The following is an 18743-nucleotide window of genomic DNA, read 5'->3' as shown; positions in this document are numbered from 1 at the left end:
GGGGTGGCGGGCCGCGGCGGGGCGGCGCGGGCCATGGCGCGGCGGGGCGGGCGGGCGGCGCGGGGGGCGCGGCGCGGGCAGCTGGCGGCGCGGCCTCGGCGCGGGGACTGGAGCGGCGGCGGTAATCCGAGCCGCCGCGGCTCGGGCGTCACGTGGGTGCGGCGGAGGGAGGACCGCGGCGGGGGGGGGGGTAGGGGGGGGCGGGGGTGGGGTGGGGGGGGGCGGCGGCGGGCGAGGGCTGTGGGAAAGGCCGGCCGGGCGCAGGCCCATTCAGCGCCGGAGCCCGGCTTTGAAACTCGAGCCCGGGCGCAGCCAGAGTGGCCGGGCGAGCGGGGCCCGCGGGCGCGGGCGCCACCACGGGCCGGGGGCGGCGCTGGGGCGGGGCCCGCCCGGCTGCCTGACGGGAGAGGACCGGCGGTTGGGTGCCTGCCTCCCGGGAAGGGGCTCGGCACCACCTTCCAGCCCGTGGCCTCGGGCCGGGGTCTTCCCGCGCTTTTAGCGGACGGGCGGAGGGCTGGGCTCCTCCGGGTGCATCCCGCGGGCGCGATACACGACACACAGCGGGGGACGCACGGGCGTCAGCCCGCCCTGGGACATTTCGTCCCGGGCACTGGCGAGTTCGGAAGCTCCTCCAAAAGCTCTTTGGCCGCTCTTTCAGACGGTGCCGAAGCCGCTCGCACGAGAGTCTCCAGGCTGAGCTTTTAGGGTAGTCGTTACCTGGTCGGGCAACCTGCTTACTCGGCAGTGGGGGCGGGTGTTGGACCAGCTGAGCAGAGGTGGGCTGCCGTCCCCAGTCCCCGACGCCCGGGTACACGTGCGTGGGGACGCACGCGTGTTCACGTGGACGACGGGTCCAGTACGGCCTGTCGTCCTGGAGACTCCAGGCAGGGAAACCACCCTCGCCTCGCAAGGGGCCGGGGGCCCAGAGGGGAAAAGCTCGTAGAGCTCATTCTCCCAAACTCCAGGGACCACCCCTAGAGCCACCTGGGAGCTCATTAGGCCAATTAGACGCTTCCCAAAGCCTGGAGTCAGGTGCTCTGGCCTGATGGTGTGTATTGAAGCTTATTTAGCCAAATCAAGGGGGCGGGCACCTGGAAGGCCTCTTCCCTCCCTGCACTGGCCTGGCTGGGCCTTCCCTTCCATTTCCTGTGATGCGCAGCGTGCAGTGAGCGCCCTTTCATTCCGAAACTCAAGATTTGGTTTTGTTCAATGTGGACACGGGGCATCACTATGGGGGAATCTGGATGGAAAAGTCAGAGTAGGTGCCTGGGAAGGTAGGGTTCAGGGTTCCAGGCCAGGCCAGTGCTTGGTGGTCTCCAGGAAGGGGTGCATCCTAGAGGTGAGAGCTGGGACCCAAGGACACACCCATCAGGGACTGTGCAGTGACCAGCCTTCCCAGGTGCAGCCAGCATTCCCTGGGGCCACCATGAGTCCAGCACTCCAGGGCAAGCCAGAAGGTCCTGGAGCATCTGCAGTATCAGGCAGGGAGCAGGTGCCCGTGGGAAGGAGCAAGCTGGTGCAGGTTGAAGGTTTTCTGTCACTTCTTTATTGGGGCAGGGGGTGTGTCATTCATATGGACTTCTGTGCTGGCCTCTAGTTGCAGACAGGTATGCATACTCCTAAGTACACACATCACTCAAGGCCAGGGCTCTGGTGGGCTGGAGAGGTCAAGCTCTTTTACAAGAGGATATTAGAAAGAGACCAGTTCCAGAGAACGGGTGGGGTCTGAGGCTTTGGCCCCACCCGGGTGGGAAGCCAGCTCTGTCTGAATGCCAGGGTGCAGCTGACAGCACTGGGGGCCCAGGGGGCTGGGCTATGAGAGGAGCTTGGATGGACAGCCTCTGTCCCCCCAACCCCGCGCTGGTGGCCAGGCCCAGCCCTGCCCTTGAGGCAGGTCTCCGAGCTCCTCAGGGAGCCCGAAGACCCCAAATGCTCCGTGGGGCCACTCCTTGGGCCCTTCTCCAGTCAGGCATCAGAGGACAACCCTCCGGTCCAGGTGGTCCCCACGCCCGCTCCGCTGGTGCCTCACTTCCAGGTGTTTCTTCTGGACCTTCTCAAAGTGCTGCAGCAACTCTGCATAGTCAATGCTGGGGGAATCCGCTTTCTGCGACTTGGGAGCTGCCTGTGGACTGTCTCTGGGAAGAAGGAGAAGGGCTCAGTATCAGTCTCAGCATACATGGCAGGGAGCTGGGGGCAGGCAGCGCTGGGCATAGGAGGGCGAGGGTCAGGGCAGGGTCACAGGCTGATGGAGCTCAACCCTGGCGAGTCTGTCTGCCTCAGGCCCGGTAACCCTTGCCCAACAGCCCCAAAGTAGGGGAGCCTCATGAGCATCCCCTCCCCCTCAGCTGCTGGGACCAGTCAACACTGCTGCTTGGATATGGCCTTCAGTCTGTGGGCTGACGAAGGGGCCCAGAGCAGGCATCGCATCGGGAAGCATTTCCTGTTTACGACTGGCTCCCTTTGGGGTGAAAGCCAGGGCTAGCAGCCAGCCAGGAAGCCAGCTGGGGCCTGGAACAGGGTCCAGGGAGGAGGGGGAGGAGGCAGCCTGGCCCTTTCTCTGGGGGCAGGACTAGGCCTGCAGACAACAGGGATTGTCTACTGCTGAAGAGTCTCTACTGGGCCTTCAGCTTGGCAGGACATCTCTTATTGAGTGTTGGGGTCCGGAGGCCTGCAGTCATTCCCTGTCCCTGGAGAAGGAGAGCTGGTCTCACCACTGGGCGTGCTGACGGCTCCTACAACTCCTGCTGCGACTACCCTCCCCGGCTGCTCTGTACAGCTGCACAAGTTGTGCAGCGCACAGCCACAGTGTACCTGATGCTCCCTAGAGTTGTGCGGCGTAGTAGTCCTGTTCAGCTTGTTCCTGGGGACCAGGTCCCCTTGGCTCCCTTCCCATTATAACCATCCCTTCGGCAAAGTCTCATGAAAGAGCCTGTTCCTCTTTCATTTTAGCCTCACTGGCTTGGGAAACAGATGTGTGTGGGCTGGGGAAGTATTTGCTTCTAGCCCCTGAGACCTAGTGGCCCTGGTAAGGGGGTCTCATGAAGGCTGTGGGCTGTTCACGGGAATCCCAGGGCCCTGTGAGTTCACAGGCTCCAAGAAGCAGCTGGGCACAGGAGCTAGATAAGCCTGGATACGACCACTTTGTAGCTATTTGGCCTTGGGCACGTGACTCAGTTTGCTCATCCGTAGAAGGGGACTGCCACAGGGGCCACTCCACGGTGAGGGGGTGAGGGTGGTTCATATTCAACATATAAGAGCTTAGCCTGGTGTCTAGCCCCAGCCTAGGTACCTCATGGGCAGCCACTGTGGCTATGACCACTATGCCCCCCTGAGGCGAGGCTGGCCAGGGTTGAGCAGCTTGAGGCCTGGGGTGCATCAGTGGCTCAGTACATTTTGGGGGAAACACGATGGTGCTTCACCTAAAGGAAACCCTTACCAATGAACTTGGCCCCTGACAGACATCTCTGACCATTCACCTGGCTGCTGGGGCAGGACCAAGGGCAGTGGGGGCCCTCCCCATGGTCAGGATGCCATCTGGAAGCTTGGAGGTGGCCCCCTGCACCCCTACTCAGTGTTGTTCCCTTCCTGTTGAAGATGTGCCATCTGAAGACACCTTGGATGGTGCCTTGGCTGCTGCTTTCCTGGGCCTCAGGCAACATTAATTCAACAAACATCAAGAGAAGCTAGGTGGGGCCCACTCTAGGGGCAGCATTCTGGACTCTGGCTGCCGTATGCAACTTCCCTGGGAACAGGGCACTATCAGGTGTCACCGCCTGGGCTTCTGGGGAGGCCGAGGGACACCCTGCAGCTTACAGCTCTAGCCCCAGGCAGTGACCAGGTGCTGCCCCAGCCGAGTAGGTGAGATGCAGGAGAGATCTGCAGGCCCGGACACGTGAGGCCAGAGCGGACACTGGAGTATGCTGTTGGATGCTGGGCGTTCGTGGGTCTGTGTGCCATTCCCCTCAACACTACTGACAAGCACAGGCGTCTGGTCCAGAGGCAGGACTGAGATTAGGGGTTTCCATGGAGATGCCGGCAGTGGGCAGCAAACCTGGGTGATGTGCACAGATGTGGCCAGGGAGGCGCAGGGACGGGGAGGAGTGGGCCATACCCTGCACTCTCTGGATGATCATGGTGGCAAGCGCTGCCCTCCGTGACTCAGCCTCTCTTCCTGGATCCCTCCTGGCCTGAGATCTTGCAAGTGGGGAGGAGCATGTCCCACGGGGGTAGGCCAGGGCTCCTCTCCCTGCCTGTCACAGTGGGCATGGCTGCTGCTCAGGCCCTTCGAGGTCTGTTTACAACGCTCCTCGGGCAATCAGTGACTGGGGGACACCCCGCCAGCAGTGGAGATGAGATTCCAGAACCCAAAGCCAGCCCCGTCTCCTGCCACCCCACCCATGCACCTGTCACCAGGCTAATGCTGGCAAGTGGCCCCAGATTTTCTTCAGAGGTCCCCTCCTGCCTCACTGAGATAATCTCTGGGGAGTGGCCTGGAAACCTGAGGGGGCCAGAGTCTCCGAGGCCTGCTGGTGCCTTGAGCACATGGAATGAGGGATGGGCAAGGGGTGCAGAACCCCCTCCCCACAACCGACCCAGCTGCTTCTGGCTTGCAGGCCTGTCAGGCAACCCAAAGCTGTCTTCCAGCTGCCTGCCCCTCCCAGGGCTGTGACTGTCCTCTTCCTCCTCTCCAGGGTGTGAGCCGTCCCTCTGTGCCCAGCGTTGCAATCTGACCCCTCCCCCAGCTGTTCTGGAGGCCCCTTCCCTGCCCGACGTCTCCCTGCCTGTATCTGTGACACAGCTCTTCCTAGGTTCTTGCAAAGAACCGCTGGGAACCCAGGGCCTTGAGGGCTGGGCAGAGCCTCAAGCATCCATTTGGTCCAAACGCTCATTTACCAATGAAGAAACCCAGAGCCAGGAGAGGGGCTTGTCGAAGTTCACAGGGCAAACCCTCAGCAGAGCTGGGACCAGATCCTAGTCCAGGCCTCTGAACTGTCCACTGGCCTGCAGAATCTCCTACCTAAGAGGCCTCAACCCCTTGGCCCAGGACTTCTCTGACTCTGGCCATGGGGGGCTCTGAGAGAAGCCATTTTCCCCAGCTTCCCTCTGCAAACTTGTATCCTGGCCTGGAGCATGCAGGGAGAGCTCCTACCACCCTGAGCTTTACTTCCCCACCCTAGACAAGGAGATGTCATGTGCAGGAGAATGGCCCTTAGCCTCACAGGGTCTGTGGCCTGGCCCAGGGACCTCCTTCAGGAAGGCAGCCTGGCTGGGGGTGGGGGTGGAGACAAGAACCAAAGGTCACAGGGAAGCAGCTGTTCCTGTCTCCTTCTCCCCTACCCCTGCACCAAGAAAGGAGGAATCCTGAGTGCCTGCCAGGGTAACCCTAACACCCACTGGACATCGGAAATGCTGGTGCAGGGGCCAGGCCAGTGAAGCACGGTGTGGCTTCAGGGCCTCTGTGTCCCAGGAGCTAGAAGTATTCTGGCCAAGGGATTCCAAGTGCAAAACCCACCTCCCTGCTCCCCTGGGGATTACTTGGGTGTCACTAAGAGCAGCTGGGACAGTGCCTAGCCCTGTCATCCCAGAGCACTGCTGTCTGGAAAAAGGGGTGGAACAGGCCAAGAGCTGGGCCTTGGCCTGGGGGCCACACCTGCTCGGGGTTCAAGCCCCTCCAGCCAGCCTAGGGTGGCCAGCCTGTCAGGTGGCCCACACCCAGCCTCTGGAGAGGCCAAGCTGGGTGGGAGGGGTGGTGGGAGTCTAAACCCAGTGCTATGGAGGCACAGGGGCTGGGGTCAGAGGCCCTGTGTGTGAGACAGGCCATTTCAAGGCTGCCTGCATCAGTCCCAAGGGCCCAAGGCCGAGGCCCTTCGCAAGAGCGAGGTGCCAGGCCTGCCAAGTGGCTCTAACAGCCTGGGAGGGAATTCTAGACACACAGGGCATCTGATGCAAGCTGGGTGCGCTCCATTCAGCGTAAATCTTCTCAGTGGCTCTGCTTGTTTCCATGGCGACCTGACAAGTGAAATTTTCCATCTCGAATGCCAAATGCCTGTGGATGAGGCAAAGCCTCCAAGGGTTACCAAATATAGACACGGCCCAACAGGCTCTGGGGGCCGGGCCAGCAGCGGGTTCGGGGTAGGAGCCTGGCTGGACGCCCCCCACCCCGCAGGGCTGCAGCCCTCCTGCCCGGAGTCCGCCTTGCTGGCCTCGTGGTGGAGGTGTGCCCAGGTCCTGTTCTTCCCACGGGCAGGGTCAAGCAGCGTAGCCACAGTGCCTCCGTGTCCCAGTGAGGCTGGGGTCTCTCTGTGGCCCAGGTTGGAGCCTCTGCCGTAGATGGGGGCGGTGGTGGGGAGGACCGCCCGAGGCCCAGCTCTCACGCCTACTGCTGCAGGACTGGACACCGTCTCTGACCCAGGACATGAACTCCTCCTCCTGCAGTCTCCCTCCAGGGGCCTCCGTCTGGGTGATTCTGGCAGGCCCTTTCATTTTTGAGATTAACTCAACCCTGAGGGCTGGGAGAAGATCCTGCTACTCTCTACCACCTCGCAAACACTCGCAGAAGCCCCCAGCCTGGTGCTTTAAGAGGCCTAAGTGTAAGTGGCCACGGGATGGCCAGTCTCCGCAGTGCCAGAGGAACGTGATGCCAAGGCAAGGGAGACCCCTCTCGTGCCGAGTCCCTCTGGTGTGGCCTCTCCCAGTGGCGGAGGCCTCTGCCTCCCGTGGAGGCGGAGGGCAGCGGTCCCCCAGCCCGGCACTCACTCAGTCTGCAGCAGCTCGGGGTTGGGCACGCACTGTAGCCGGTGGGAGAGCAGCTGGAAGGCACTGCTCTGCGGCAGCAGCATGAGCAGGCCATAGAGGGCCTTGATCAGGTACGGGTTGTTCTTCACGTCCAGCAGCTGCAGGCGCAGATCTGAGGCAGGGCAGAGGGTAGAGGTCAGGGGTCAGGCACTGCCCTGGGCCACACCTCGGCCTGCCCGGGAGAGGGCCAGCCAGGTAGCTGTGGCTCAGAGAGGGGCAGGGGCTCCTCTACAGCCAGACATGCCTGCTCCCTCCTCCAGCAGCACCTCAGCCGTCCCCCGGATCTCGCCGCTCTTTCTTCCTGCCCACCCGCACGGCCGTCTGTCCCGAGAGTCGCCTCAGCCTGGTGACCCCCAAGCTGCCGGTCCTCGTCCCTGAGCCGCTACACTGACTGCAGCCTGGTGATGAGGGGGCCTGGGGCCTGTAGTGTAACAGATTCCCTGTCTGCTCTGCACGTGCCAGCACAAGAGAGCTATAAATAGGGTGAGCGGGAGAGAAAGACCGGATTAGGACAGCTTTAAGGGAGGGCAGGGTAGAAAAACGCTCGTGTGTGGCGCTGAACACACACCAAACTCCGGAGTGTCTTGGTAGGTGCTTTTGGGAAGCCTCCTCAGACACCAGCCATGCCAGTACCCCACCAGATAGGAGAGGTGCCCCTGGTCCTGCCCAGCACCCATCCCATTTAAACGGGCCCACGCTTCCCTCCTCTGAGCCCCTCTGGGAGAATCACTGGCTCCTGCTTTCTTGTGTCTCTAAGGCCCAGGCCCAGGCATCCTTTGTGGAGAACGAGCCACAAACTTCAGGAGAGGCCATGTTACCCCGGCAGCAGCCGTGTATGGGGCCTGGGCTGATGCTGGAGCCAGAGCAGTGAGGCCCTGCCCAACCCTCTCCCTACCCCAGGGAGCAGGAGCCACCAATGGAGACGTGAGTAGACATCCCTGGGCCTGTGGGGTCAAGGCAGTCACCCCTGGGGGAGCCAGGCAAAGCAGGGTTGGGATGGGTGCTGGGCAGGACCAGGGTGAAGCTGCCGTGGTCGCTCCAACAAAGCCCTGGGCCTGGCGAGAAGGTGCCTGTCGTCTCTCTGGGGTCGGGTTGGACCTGGCCTCAGGTGAGAGTGTGCCTGGCTGCCCCAGGAGGCCCTTGGGGAAGTGAGATGTTGGGCCAGGGAACCACCTGGGACAGGCTTTGCTAAACTCTGCCGGGAACAGGGTCTCCCTCCTGCTCTCGTGTCTCCTGGGCATCCACCACCATGAGGCCTGGCCGAGTGGAGAAGATCGGGCAGGTCACAGGTGCTGCCAGAGGGCAAGGGCTCAGCCAACTGGCTCAGCAGGAAGGAGGCCACCGGCAGGGCCACCTCCCTGCTCGCCTGCCTGACCTAAGTAAACATGCGAGTTTTATCCTGAGAGTCAGTCGCCTACTCTGGGGAGCAAGCACCGTGTGTGCGCCGAGGCACCAGGAGCCGTGCTCTCCCCAACCAGCTGCCACTTTTGCACATTCAGCCTGGATATTACAATCAGGGAGCTCCTGCCCAGCCGCTCTGGCAAATACTCTGCTTTGTAGAGAGAGGAGGGCGTGGTGCGGGGAGGGGTGGCTGCAAACAGCTCTGGGCCAGCTCCCTCAGCAGCGGCCTGGCAGCACTACTCTGGTCGGCCGAACCACCCCCACGTAGGGAGGTTATGGACCTTCAGGTGAGTTCGGCCATGCGCTGGTCACCTTGAGGCGCTTGTCCTGACACCATGTCTCAGTCCTATTGGACTGGACTCCCCAGCCCTGATTGTCATCCCCGGTCTTCCGTTCCTGACGTTCTAAGAAACACCCTGGGGTGAGTGCGCTCCCTGCCTCCCTCCCCAGAGGGAGCACAGCGGAGTCGGCTCCACCCGTCGAGCTCCAGAGGCCAGGCTCTTACATGTGAAGATGGGGCACTCGATCAGCTGCACCAGCTTATCCACCTCCGTGAGGAAATCCACTGTGACTTCCAGGTCCCCGCTGGGTGGGCGGGTCAAGGAAAGACTGGCTGGGATGGCCCATCTCTACGAGGGGCCTCTGCCGGGTGGGGCAACCGGAGAGCTGGGAACATATGCTCTTCCCACTGGAACCCTGGCTTTGTAGGTAGAGCCTGTTTCTGCCTAAGCCCGAAGGTACACGGAGGACATCAGTGTCTCTGTCCCTATAAACGAGAAATGGCACAGCTGTCCCCCCCCCGCAGGGGCACTCCGGCTCTGCTCTGTGGCTCTCTCCTCTGCGCCCTCCCAGCTCTGAAAGGCTCTTATCTCAGCCCTGCAGCCTGTGTTGGGGGGAGGGGGAGGCTGAGCGGGAAAGGTCTTGGTTCCTGCCTGAGTGGACGCTTGTCAGCAGGGCCAAGGTCAGGGCTGTGGCAAGTGTGTGGCCTGTGGTTTCTGGGCCACGCCAGTGGCCGAGAAAAGCAAATCTAGGGTGTGGAAGGAGAGCAGGCACCCTGAGGGAGTGAGGCCAGGCCACACCGACCCTTAATGGAGGCACCTTAGGGACCCTCTCTCCTTACCCCCAACTCATGGCCCGTCAGGAAAGGAGGCCAATTTTGCATCCTAAGTAGTTCTTCAATCCAGTAAGCTGCTTTACTGCACTGTTTTAAGAACTGTGACCAGTCTGCCCATGGATGCCTTTCACAGGCCCTGAGGCGTGCTGGGGGTCTTCTCTCTTGCTGACGCCTCTCCCCCAGCTGGCTTCTCCCCTCTGGGTCACTGCCCAGCTGGGCTGTGGCTCTGTGGCCCAGGTCCCTGAGCTCCTCACCAGCAGTGCTGCAGACGCTAGAGCTCAAGCCCGCAGACCTCGCTTGGGTCAGCCCGACCGCCCCCCGCCCCGGGGCCCTCTCACCTAGGTGGCTCCATCAGCACCCATCAGCACCAGGCTGGGCCCACTCAGCCTCGATGCCTGGCTTACAAGGTTTCTCCAGGGCCAGCTCCCCTCCACAAGACCTAGATGGCCCCATCCGCTGCCAACAGTGCTCTTCCCCGCGCACCCCTGGCCACGCCCTCGGAGGTCCCCATGTCACAAGGCCTGGAGGCAGAGCACAGGGACGGGGTAGGAGTGTGGCGGAAAGGGAGCACTTGGCCCCCGCCTGTCCCCCAGTGGCTGGACGGGAAGGACAGTGAGAACGAAGGATACAACTTCTGGATGAGGTCATAGGCGTGCCGGTAGTTCTGGGTGAGGAAGCACAGGGACACGGTGGTGACTGGATTGTGGCACCAGGAGCGGTACAGGCAGCAGAACAGGTTCTGGCTCTCCTGAGGAGGAAGAGGTGTGAGCGGCTGGCAGAGCCCCTACTCTTCCCACCCGGGGTCCTCACGGGGCCTGAGATCCAGGGGCCCTCGCCCAACGCCGGGGAGACAGCTCAGCACCCAGGGCTGTGTTTGGCAGCCCAGCTGGGAACGAGTTGTCACAAAGGAAATGCTGACAGCTCTTCCTCAGACCCTGTCATTACTCCCAGTCCCACAGAGCCACGTGGTGGTGGCTGTGAGGGCCTGGTCAGGCGTGAGCCCGTCCTCTGTGCTGGCATTTGTGCCCTCGGCAAAGAACGGTAATTGTCCTCCTAGAACTCTGTGGTCCTGGAGCCTGTGGGGCTTGGAGGGCTGTGGGGAGGGCTTGGGTGTGGGCAGGGAGGAAGCTTCCTCAGGGCCTGGGCTCTCCCTGGCAGCATCCCGTCTCATTTTCAGATGCCATCTCCTCCCTCGTCTGCAGCCCACCTGGCACTCAGGAAGCGGCCCAGAGGCTGAGCCCACACCCCGAAGGGAGCCCCTGCCCTGAGGAAAATTCTTAAGTCCTCTGCGAATGTCTGGAAAGAACCACAGGAAGAAGGCAGAGGTGTGGCCTGGATCATTCCGAGCTGCCTGGCCCCAGATGCCCCGATGCAGGCTTGGAGGTCCTTGAGACGCCCGGAGAGGGAGCAGAGGCAGCGTCTGAACTGGGAAGGAGGGTGTGGGGTGGACACATCGGGGAACGAAAGCCCTGGAGCCACCGGCACATCCAGGACAGTTCAGCCTCCTGCCCTTGGGCCGAGCGAGACCCTTGACCCGAGCGAGACCCTTGACCCGTGTCCCCCAGAGCAGGATGACAGGATGGTGAGCTCCTCCGGGCTCTCTCTGATCAGCCCTGGTGGTTCCTTATCCGGAGCCTGAGCCGGGCAGTGCTGTGACACCTTGACTTAGGACAGGATGCCTTGTGAGACAGACATGTCTAACTGTTGGAAAGAGGGGACAGGGCCAGGGAAGAGGGCGTGGAGGCTAATAACCCCTGATGTCTGGCAACGCTGTCATCCAGAAACCTGACTCAGACAGCGTGGCATGAACTGCTGGGTCCCGTAACATGGTCCCAGAATCCAATCCACTCATTCTGCGAAGGGGCAGTGACCCCCTCAGACAGTGGGGTGGGGTATGAATGAGTGGAAAACACACTGTCTTTGGTGGATCCGGAGGGCACGTGGACCCTAGAGTCCAGAGCCTTCCATGGGCAAAGGTCTCCACAGTGGGTGGCTAAGGAGACCACTTGGGACTTACTGCCACGGTTGCCACTTCCACGTAGCTAACCCAGGGCAATCTGTAGTTTACACCTGACCCGGAGATCTGAGTTCATCCTGTCTCCTCTCTGTGAGCCTCCTGGGGCCTTGGGGTGGGGTAGCACGGCTGTGTGCCCGAGTGCACGCGGGATTAAACCCAGGACCCGAGCCCATGGACACGGAGTACCAGGGTCTTCAGGTCCTTGAGCTGGTTTCTCAGCTGGAAGAGCTCTGTGGAGGTGAGCAGGATGGTGTTGAGGGTGTGGACCATGGTCGAGGCGAACTTGAGGTCCTCCTCTCGGAGCAGGATGTCCGCCATCGAGTGAAAGATGTTCTCTGCGTTCAGCAGGAGGCAGAGCTGCCTGGAAAATAGGCAGAGTAGAGGTTACGGAAACCTCCGGGCTTAACCTAGGAATCCCCTCTGGCGGCATCCTGAGGGAACCTGCTCTCTCCTGGGTTTGGCCTGGAACCTCAGCTCTGAGGCCTGTGGGGGTCACTGGGGACTGGCTCCGTGCCTCCCAACACCGCTCACCCTGGCTCAGCAACTCCGGAGCCCCCACAGGCTGGATTTACCTCCCTTCCCTGCCCCAGGCCCCAAAGTGGAATTCTGAGAAAAACAGTGGGCCTCTGCCTACCGATATCACCACAGAAGCGTCAACTCACCTTTCCGATCTCCCGCATACCAGAGCAATGCCCCCCACATGCCAAGCTACTCCCTACCCTTTCCCACCTTTACTTTTTGGATAGAGATTATCTTCATGTGACAAAGAACACACGTACTGGTCATTCGTGTCCTCTGCCCTCCCCGTTGGCGTCAGGAACCTGTTTGTTTTGTTCGCAGCTGCACCTCCACCTGCAGTACACGGTGCCTGCCGGTAGCAGGGGCTCAGGGGGTGCTTGTGGGATGAACGAACCCTAGGACAACCCCGAGTTTTCTCTTTGCTGCCTGGATAATGAAACGCTGGTACAGGGAGACAAAGTGACTTGACCACGGGGCCAAGCTAGGGACTTGCTAGGGCCTCTTTTCCTTCCTGCCACCTCTTCTCTAGTAATAGTCTTGCAGGGAATAAGACTTGGGCTTCGTGCAAAAGAGTCTCCATTTTATTAAAAGGAAAACAGGAAATCCAGAGAACGGAGAAAAGGAGATTTTTCCAGGGTCCCTGGGCCAGATGACGTCAACAGTGACAGGCAAGTCTCAAGGACAGACTCGGAGGAAGCCTGGTGACCGCCCTAGTGTGCCATGGTGCCCACGGAGGGCTGGCCTTGAGGGTACGAGTGGGCCTTCCTGTCGGGAGTCCAGGGATCCCAAGGCTCCTGAAAATCCAGAAGGGCAAACCAGGGAGCCGGCAGGTGGGGCTTGGAGGGGAGGCGTGTGGCCACTGAGCTCCTGACTGTACCAGCACGGTACCCCCTCCCATTTGGGGTTCAGTCTGTCCGCCTGCCTCCTGGTCTCTGCTTCTGGAAGTATACAGATTAGGACTCCAGCCTGTGGGGACAAAGGTCTGAGGCCTCAAGGTCTCGTGTGCTAAACGTGAATCACATTTGGAGCCAACATGCCTGAAACATGTCTATCCCAGGTCACTGAACTCACACTAAACTCTGCATTTATCAGGGTCTGGTTTCCTGCCTCCCTCTGAATACCAGCCATGCCTTGGGGCCAGACAGCAGAAGATTCTTCCCCACCCCCGGCTCCAGAAAAATCCCAGAGCATTTGGTAATGGAGAGGCCAAACCACGAAGTGCAAACAGTGGGCAGGCCGTCTCCAGCCCAGGCCCAGCTAGAAACGGCAGCCTTGGGCAAGAACCCACCAGAGAAGTGGAAACAAGGCTGTTGGGTGTGGCTGGAGGGTGGTGTGGGAAGGGCTCTGTCATCACCTGGGTGGCTCCTGACCAGCTGGGTGACCCCAGTGTCTCTGGGCCACAATTTCTTTACCTCCTAATTGGGGGTAATACCTGCTTGTACAGTGGTGGCTACTCAGAGGAGAGCTGCCGAGACCAGGGATGGCTCATGTGGGGGTACACGGTATACGGTGACTGGACCCTAGCTGGGGTGACAGCCAGCTCACAGGAGGAAGCCTGGCCTTTCTGTAGAGCACAGACAGCACTTTCCGTCCCCTCCTGAGCCTCCCACCCCCGGATAAGCCCCGTCTCCAGGGCTGTGGGATAGAAATGTTCCAGGAGGGCAGGCCAGGGAGGAAGGGGAGCATTCTGACAAATGGTCACAAATGCCCGTCGGCTGCAGCTGCTGCCGTCTCCATGACAGAGGCCAACAGCTGAGGCTCTGCCAGGCAGCGCTCTCCAGGGACCGTGGGGCGCAGGGACCTGTAGCAGCCAGAGGGCCGGGGTAGCACTCTCACAAGAGGACAGCCGGGGAGGTGCAGGAGGGCAAGCAAAGGGGGTGGTGGTAAGGACAGGTGGGCACCCCGGCCTCCTGGTGTCCCTCAGAAGCCAGGGACACTATGCACTACAGAAGGTGAGGGATGATAGAGTTTTCTGGAAACGCTCTTCTCCTGCCACCCGTGACAGCACACTCTCCTGGCTTTCCCCTTCTTCAGCAACTGCTGCTCCTCTAGGGTTGTGCCGGTTCTGTGCACGCGCACTGTGTCTCTCTCTCGTCTGCATCTCTTGGTGGCTGAGCCAGCTCCTCTATTTTCAAGGCTGTCTCTAGATCAGCAGCTGTCCAACGGGCATCTCAAACTTGGCAGCGTCACAGCACAACTCTTTGGGTCCCCCCAGGCCTGCGCCCCAGCCTTCCCCATCTCAGGAAGCGGTGTCACTGCTGCGGCCACCTAGCTGCTCCTCCCAAACCAAGGAAGGAGTCGTCCTCAATCCCCTGGCCTCTCTGCCCAGTGCGCCCGCCAGACCGGGTATCTCTTCTGGTCAATTCCAAGCCGGCTCCTCACGGGTCTCCCTGCTGCTTCTCTCACCCCTACAGTCCACCCTCCCAGTGGACTGCCCATTGGGGCAAGCCTTAAAAAGTGCTAAACAGAGCACGCCCCTCCCCAGTGACTTCCCACTGGATCTAAACAAACACGGCATGGCTCCTTGCCATGCCTCCAGGATCTCGCACCTTCTGGTCACTTCTCTTCAACTTCAGCTCTTAATATTCCTCCTTCACTCCTGGCATGCTGGCCCCTTGTGCTTTCCTTCTGCTCCTGACCTCCGCCCTGGCCTGGAAAAGCTCTGCCGAGGGACCAGCGCGTGGCCGGCCCCCTCTGGTCGTTGAGCTGTCAGCTCTAACTCCGGGCTGGGGGAGGCCTCTGTCCAGGGCTCATCTCCCACCAGCCCTTTCTAAGGAAAGTCCTGTGTCTTTTCTGAGCATTTCTCACTACCTGGATCATCTGACAGACTGTTTACAGGGTCCTAGCTGTCTCTCACTCTAGAACGTGAGCTACAAAGGGCAGGGCCCTGCTGTGACCTCATGACAAGGGCATGGCACTGAGTAGCTGCTCAATAACCACTGCTGAACGTTAGGGTATGGACGTGTCGAGGCCCGGCAATACTCCGGTGCGCCACTCCAGCTCGCTCCCTCTGCTCATCCTGGGCAGGCCCCTGCATACTGTGCACAGGCCTGTCTGCAGAGAGCAGCCTCCCAGATGCTACAGTTCCCCCCTTATCAGCCAGGGCCTGGCTGCCCTGCCCAGGGAATGTGGGAGGCTAGTTCAGCGGAGACCCCTGAACCCGTGCTGTCAGGACACGGCAACAATACGTAGCACCAAGGAGCCTCCCCCAAGCTCCACTCATGAAATCACCACAAGAGGCGAAGGGAGGGAAGCTGGGAAGGCGTACCCCGGAGAGGTGGAGCGGTGGGGGGCACACACCCCATCCAGCCAAAAGCCTCTGGATGTTTGCTTCAGCGGGGTTGTCTCCTCTGCCCCAGGAAGGGCTGTTCTGCCCCCTACCACTGTGGCTGGGGCAGGAGAGAGGGAGGTATGCAGAGGCAGGGGCTGTCTTGTCTTATCCAGCCTTTGCCATCCCATCCCAAGGTCACCCCAAATCAGGGAGAAGAAAAACAATTCCAAGACTGCTGGGACACGGTGCCTCCAGAAGGCAGGAACAAAGAAATACTAGCTAGCTCACTGGAAGCTCTTAACCGCACGCCAGGCACCGTGCTGAGGGTGTTACAGGAGCCCCAGTGGGACGGGCAAGGGGTGATGTGAAAGAACAGCAGCTCCGGTCGCCGCAGGCTCAACGGGTCTTGGGCATCTTCGGGGGAGGGGAAGGTGAATCTGGGGAGGTCAGCTGGGCCATACCCCGGAGAGTTCTGAATAGCTGAACAGGAAGAGGATGCTGATTCCTCTTCCTAAGTAAGAAGGTCGGGTGGGCACCCACTTTTCACGTCAACCTCGACCCCATGACATGGCCTGCAAAGGTGGCCTCCGATTCCAGAGGCCCAGCCCGAGGGTCCTCGTGTGTCATCTCGAGGAGTCCTCACACACCGGGCAGGGGGGTACACCCGTCACTCCACACGGAGAGCACCACGCTGCCAGGCACACAGCTGATCAGGGGACAAGGAGCGGAGGATCCGGACCCAGAAAAGTCCACTTCCAGAACCTGAGCTCCTGTTCCTCTTCTGCCTCCTTGGTACCCGTCTACGCCCCGTGGTGGCCTGGCAGATGGCCGCCTCGCAGGGCTGCTGAACCATCGCCTCTCCGTTGAGTCCCAGCCCCGCCTGAGCTGCCTGCCTGGCTCTCCAGCACAGCATCAATAATGGAACACAGCTTGCAAACATTAAACATTTGCCTGTACTTTTAATACTCACATTAAAGTGCTATTCATCATGAGACAATGGCTTGCAGAATGCTTGGGGACAAGGTAGAGAGGTGAGGCAGGAGGAATCCTACTTGGGACTGGGAGGGCGCAGCCTGGAGGCCCACCTCAGGACAGGGGCCCACGTGTTTGCCTGGAGGTGGCTGCGGGTACGTAGCCAGAGCCCCGCACATGGGCTCTGCCTCCCCCTCCTCCAGCCTCCTGCTGCCTGCCTGGGCAGCTGTTCCCCTACTTCTGGGTTCGTGTCGGGGAGGGAACAGTTCTCTCGGTCCCTCTGTTATATACCAGGAGCTCTCAGGGGAGCAGCTTGCTTCCGGCCTGATCCAAGACAGGGACCCTCACTTTCCCTTCCCTAGTGGATTGAAATGACGCCGCCTTGCCCAGAGAGGTGCCTTCTTTGGGGGTGACTTCAAAAGGCCAAGGCCTACGGCAGGGCCAGGGACGGGCACTCTGGTGCAGGGCTGGCCTGGAAATGGCTGCACAACACTTGCCAGACCGGTGTGAGCTTTGTGTTGCCGTCAACCACTAACATTGGCCAAGTGTCCACGTGCACCAGACTCTGGCCCTGAATGGACACCGGCCACAGTGGCAGATGCTCTCCCCAGCCCCCTCTCTGACACCCACGCACGGCCCCTGCTTGAGGGGATGTGTGGGTCAGAGCAGGTAGGAGGAGGAAGGTATCAGGTGGCTCCAGAACGGCCAGAAGTCCCGCCCGTGAGGCAACAGCTGCTGCCCACCTCATGGGAGAAAGGCACAGGCAGAGGCCAGCCCCCACTAGGCCAAGAGGGAGTCTGGTGCTCGTCCTTCAGCTTGTCCTGGGAGGGGGAAAGGGGCCGCATGCTGCTTTTCCTCTAGGAAATGGCTTAGGCCACCAACTCGGGCAAGGCCAAGACTTGATTTGGAGGAAAACACCTGCCCAGTGGCTTTGAGCTCCACCCTGCCCCCATCAGGGCCAAGTGCAAAGCAGGAAAGAAGAGGGGAACACTGCTGTCTGAGGGTGCAAGGTGGGGGGCTGCTGCTGCCTCCAGATGCTTCTCTCCAAGTGGCCGGTCCCACTATCACATGGTTCATTCAGTGGGGCTGGGCAGGGCACGAGGCGCAGGGTTCAGCGCTGAGGAGGCCTGTTTTGGTAGTGGGAGAGGGGAAAGGGGGGGTGAGCAGTTCCCTTGAGGACAGATGCACCCCAGGGCCTGGGGAGGTGCATGGCGGGGCCAAAGGAGGGGGGTAGCTGGAGAGTGGGCTCTTCCCAGGGCCAGGCCCATGTGCGGGAGCAGGGGCCCGTAGCAGGGTGGGGGTCCTGGAGGGCAGAGTCCCCAGCCTGGGTACCCTTCCTGGGGAGGAAGCACTCTGGCTCCCTGCCATGCTGTGCTCTGGGGAATCTGAACTCTGCCGTGTAGATTCGGGGAAGATGTAACACTTCTTCCCATGACCCCGCTTCCTTGCGCCCTCTGAAAACAAGACCAGCAAGACTGTCACGGCCAGAAGCTGTCGCCCCTTTCACTGTCAGCCGATCAGTCCCGGCCCATTTGCAAGACGCGCACGCTGGCTCCCTCCTGGGGCTCTCCTCCTGCTCCGGTCCCCAAGTAAGGGCACGCTGATGCCCCCCACACCCCCGCCCCCAACCGTTCTGACACGGAGCCCAGAGCTGAGGGCCGGCCAGGGAGGCAGAGTGAGCTCATCTGCACTCATGGGGTGGTGGGGGCTGCTGCCCTCCTCTCCCCTCCCCTCCCCTCTCCTTCCACAAGCCTGGCTTTTTAAAGAGAGACAAAAGGCAGAGGCAGACGATGTGTCTGACCCATGGAGGGGATGCCTGGGGTGAGTGCTCAGCCCAGAGGGCCCAGGAGCGCCCCCCTTGCCTGGTGACCCCACCGTGTTGGCTGTCATGCTGCTGGTGGGCACAGCCTGCCTCGATGGCGACTCGACCCAAGGCTACCGGACAGGGTGAGGGCACCAGACAGAGTCAAAAGAAGTTTAAGGGGAGATGGGGGCCTTTCCCATTTTTGACTGTCCCAAACGAATGAGAAGGCTGCCAGTACAGGGACACAGAACAGCTGGCCTGGTGGGGAGAGTCTGGACAACAGCACACTTGAGTGGAAAGAGACGCCCATGTCGAGAGACGAGCTGGAGAACCTACCTCCTGCCCCCGACCTCCCCCAGTTGCTACTCATGCGCCATTCCTGCGTTAGCTCTCCTGCCTGCCTCTAGGTGCCAACTGCCCCGCGATGAACACAGAACTCAGAATTAGTCTCGAGAGGGTGGGTCCCAGCTCTTTAATGCCCCCCCGCCCCGTCTCCTGTGCGATCAAGGGGATGAACCTTCCAGACCCCGCGGAACCATTAGTGCCACAGGGGAAGCGGGCGATGTGGTCAATTCCACGGGCACCTCCTGCTGGGCCAGGCCCAGTAAGTGGCTTCCCTGATACAGACAGGAAGGTCTGCTTGTGGTGCCTACAACGGCCCACTGGACGCCACCCCGCCTCACCTCCACTTCTGTGCTATGGCATCAGGGGGCCACCTGGGGCCCCCGGGTCTGGCCCGGGCAGGTCTGGGCCTCGAGCCGCACCAGGCCGGGTGGGCCCTGGCCTGCGGCTTTGGCTCTCTGGGGAGGGGATGGTCAGCTGTGGGGTCGCGCTCTGCTGGGGCCTGGAA

The 18743-nt window shown here is 61.2% G+C and overlaps 1 protein-coding gene and 1 long non-coding RNA gene across 6 annotated transcripts in view; one reads left to right on the top strand and one right to left on the bottom strand.

The window, feature by feature from the left end:
• Window positions 1-1523: 1523 nt before the first annotated feature.
• VAC14 (VAC14 component of PIKFYVE complex) overlaps window positions 1524-18743 on the bottom strand; it is a 102702-nt gene continuing 85482 nt past the window's right edge. For 2 of the 4 annotated variants that reach the window (XM_045443486.1, XM_045443485.1), the window contains exons 15-19: window positions 11514-11688; window positions 9940-10058; window positions 8702-8781; window positions 6757-6907; window positions 1524-2135 (exon numbers count right to left, since the gene is read on the bottom strand). In XM_045443486.1, coding sequence (XP_045299442.1) covers window positions 1973-2135; window positions 6757-6907; window positions 8702-8781; window positions 9940-10058; window positions 11514-11688 — 688 coding nt within the window. In that variant the 3' untranslated portion in view covers window positions 1524-1972. The remainder of the gene's footprint in view (window positions 2136-6756; window positions 6908-8701; window positions 8782-9939; window positions 10059-11513; window positions 11689-18743) is intronic. The other 2 variants (XM_045443488.1, XM_045443487.1) reach the window with 2 other exon arrangements.
• LOC123579434 lies at window positions 7040-11509 on the top strand. Of its 2 annotated transcripts, none has more exons than XR_006702768.1 (3): window positions 7040-7278; window positions 7553-7719; window positions 10488-11509. It is a non-coding gene; the product is annotated as an uncharacterized LOC123579434 (long non-coding RNA). The 2 variants fall into 2 exon arrangements; XR_006702767.1 differs by having other exon boundaries at window positions 7266-7382.

The sequence above is a fragment of the Leopardus geoffroyi genome, chromosome E2 (assembly GCF_018350155.1).
Source record: "Leopardus geoffroyi isolate Oge1 chromosome E2, O.geoffroyi_Oge1_pat1.0, whole genome shotgun sequence".
Classification (NCBI taxonomy): Eukaryota; Metazoa; Chordata; class Mammalia; order Carnivora; family Felidae; genus Leopardus; species Leopardus geoffroyi.
This window is presented reverse-complemented; position numbering and strand designations above follow the sequence as displayed.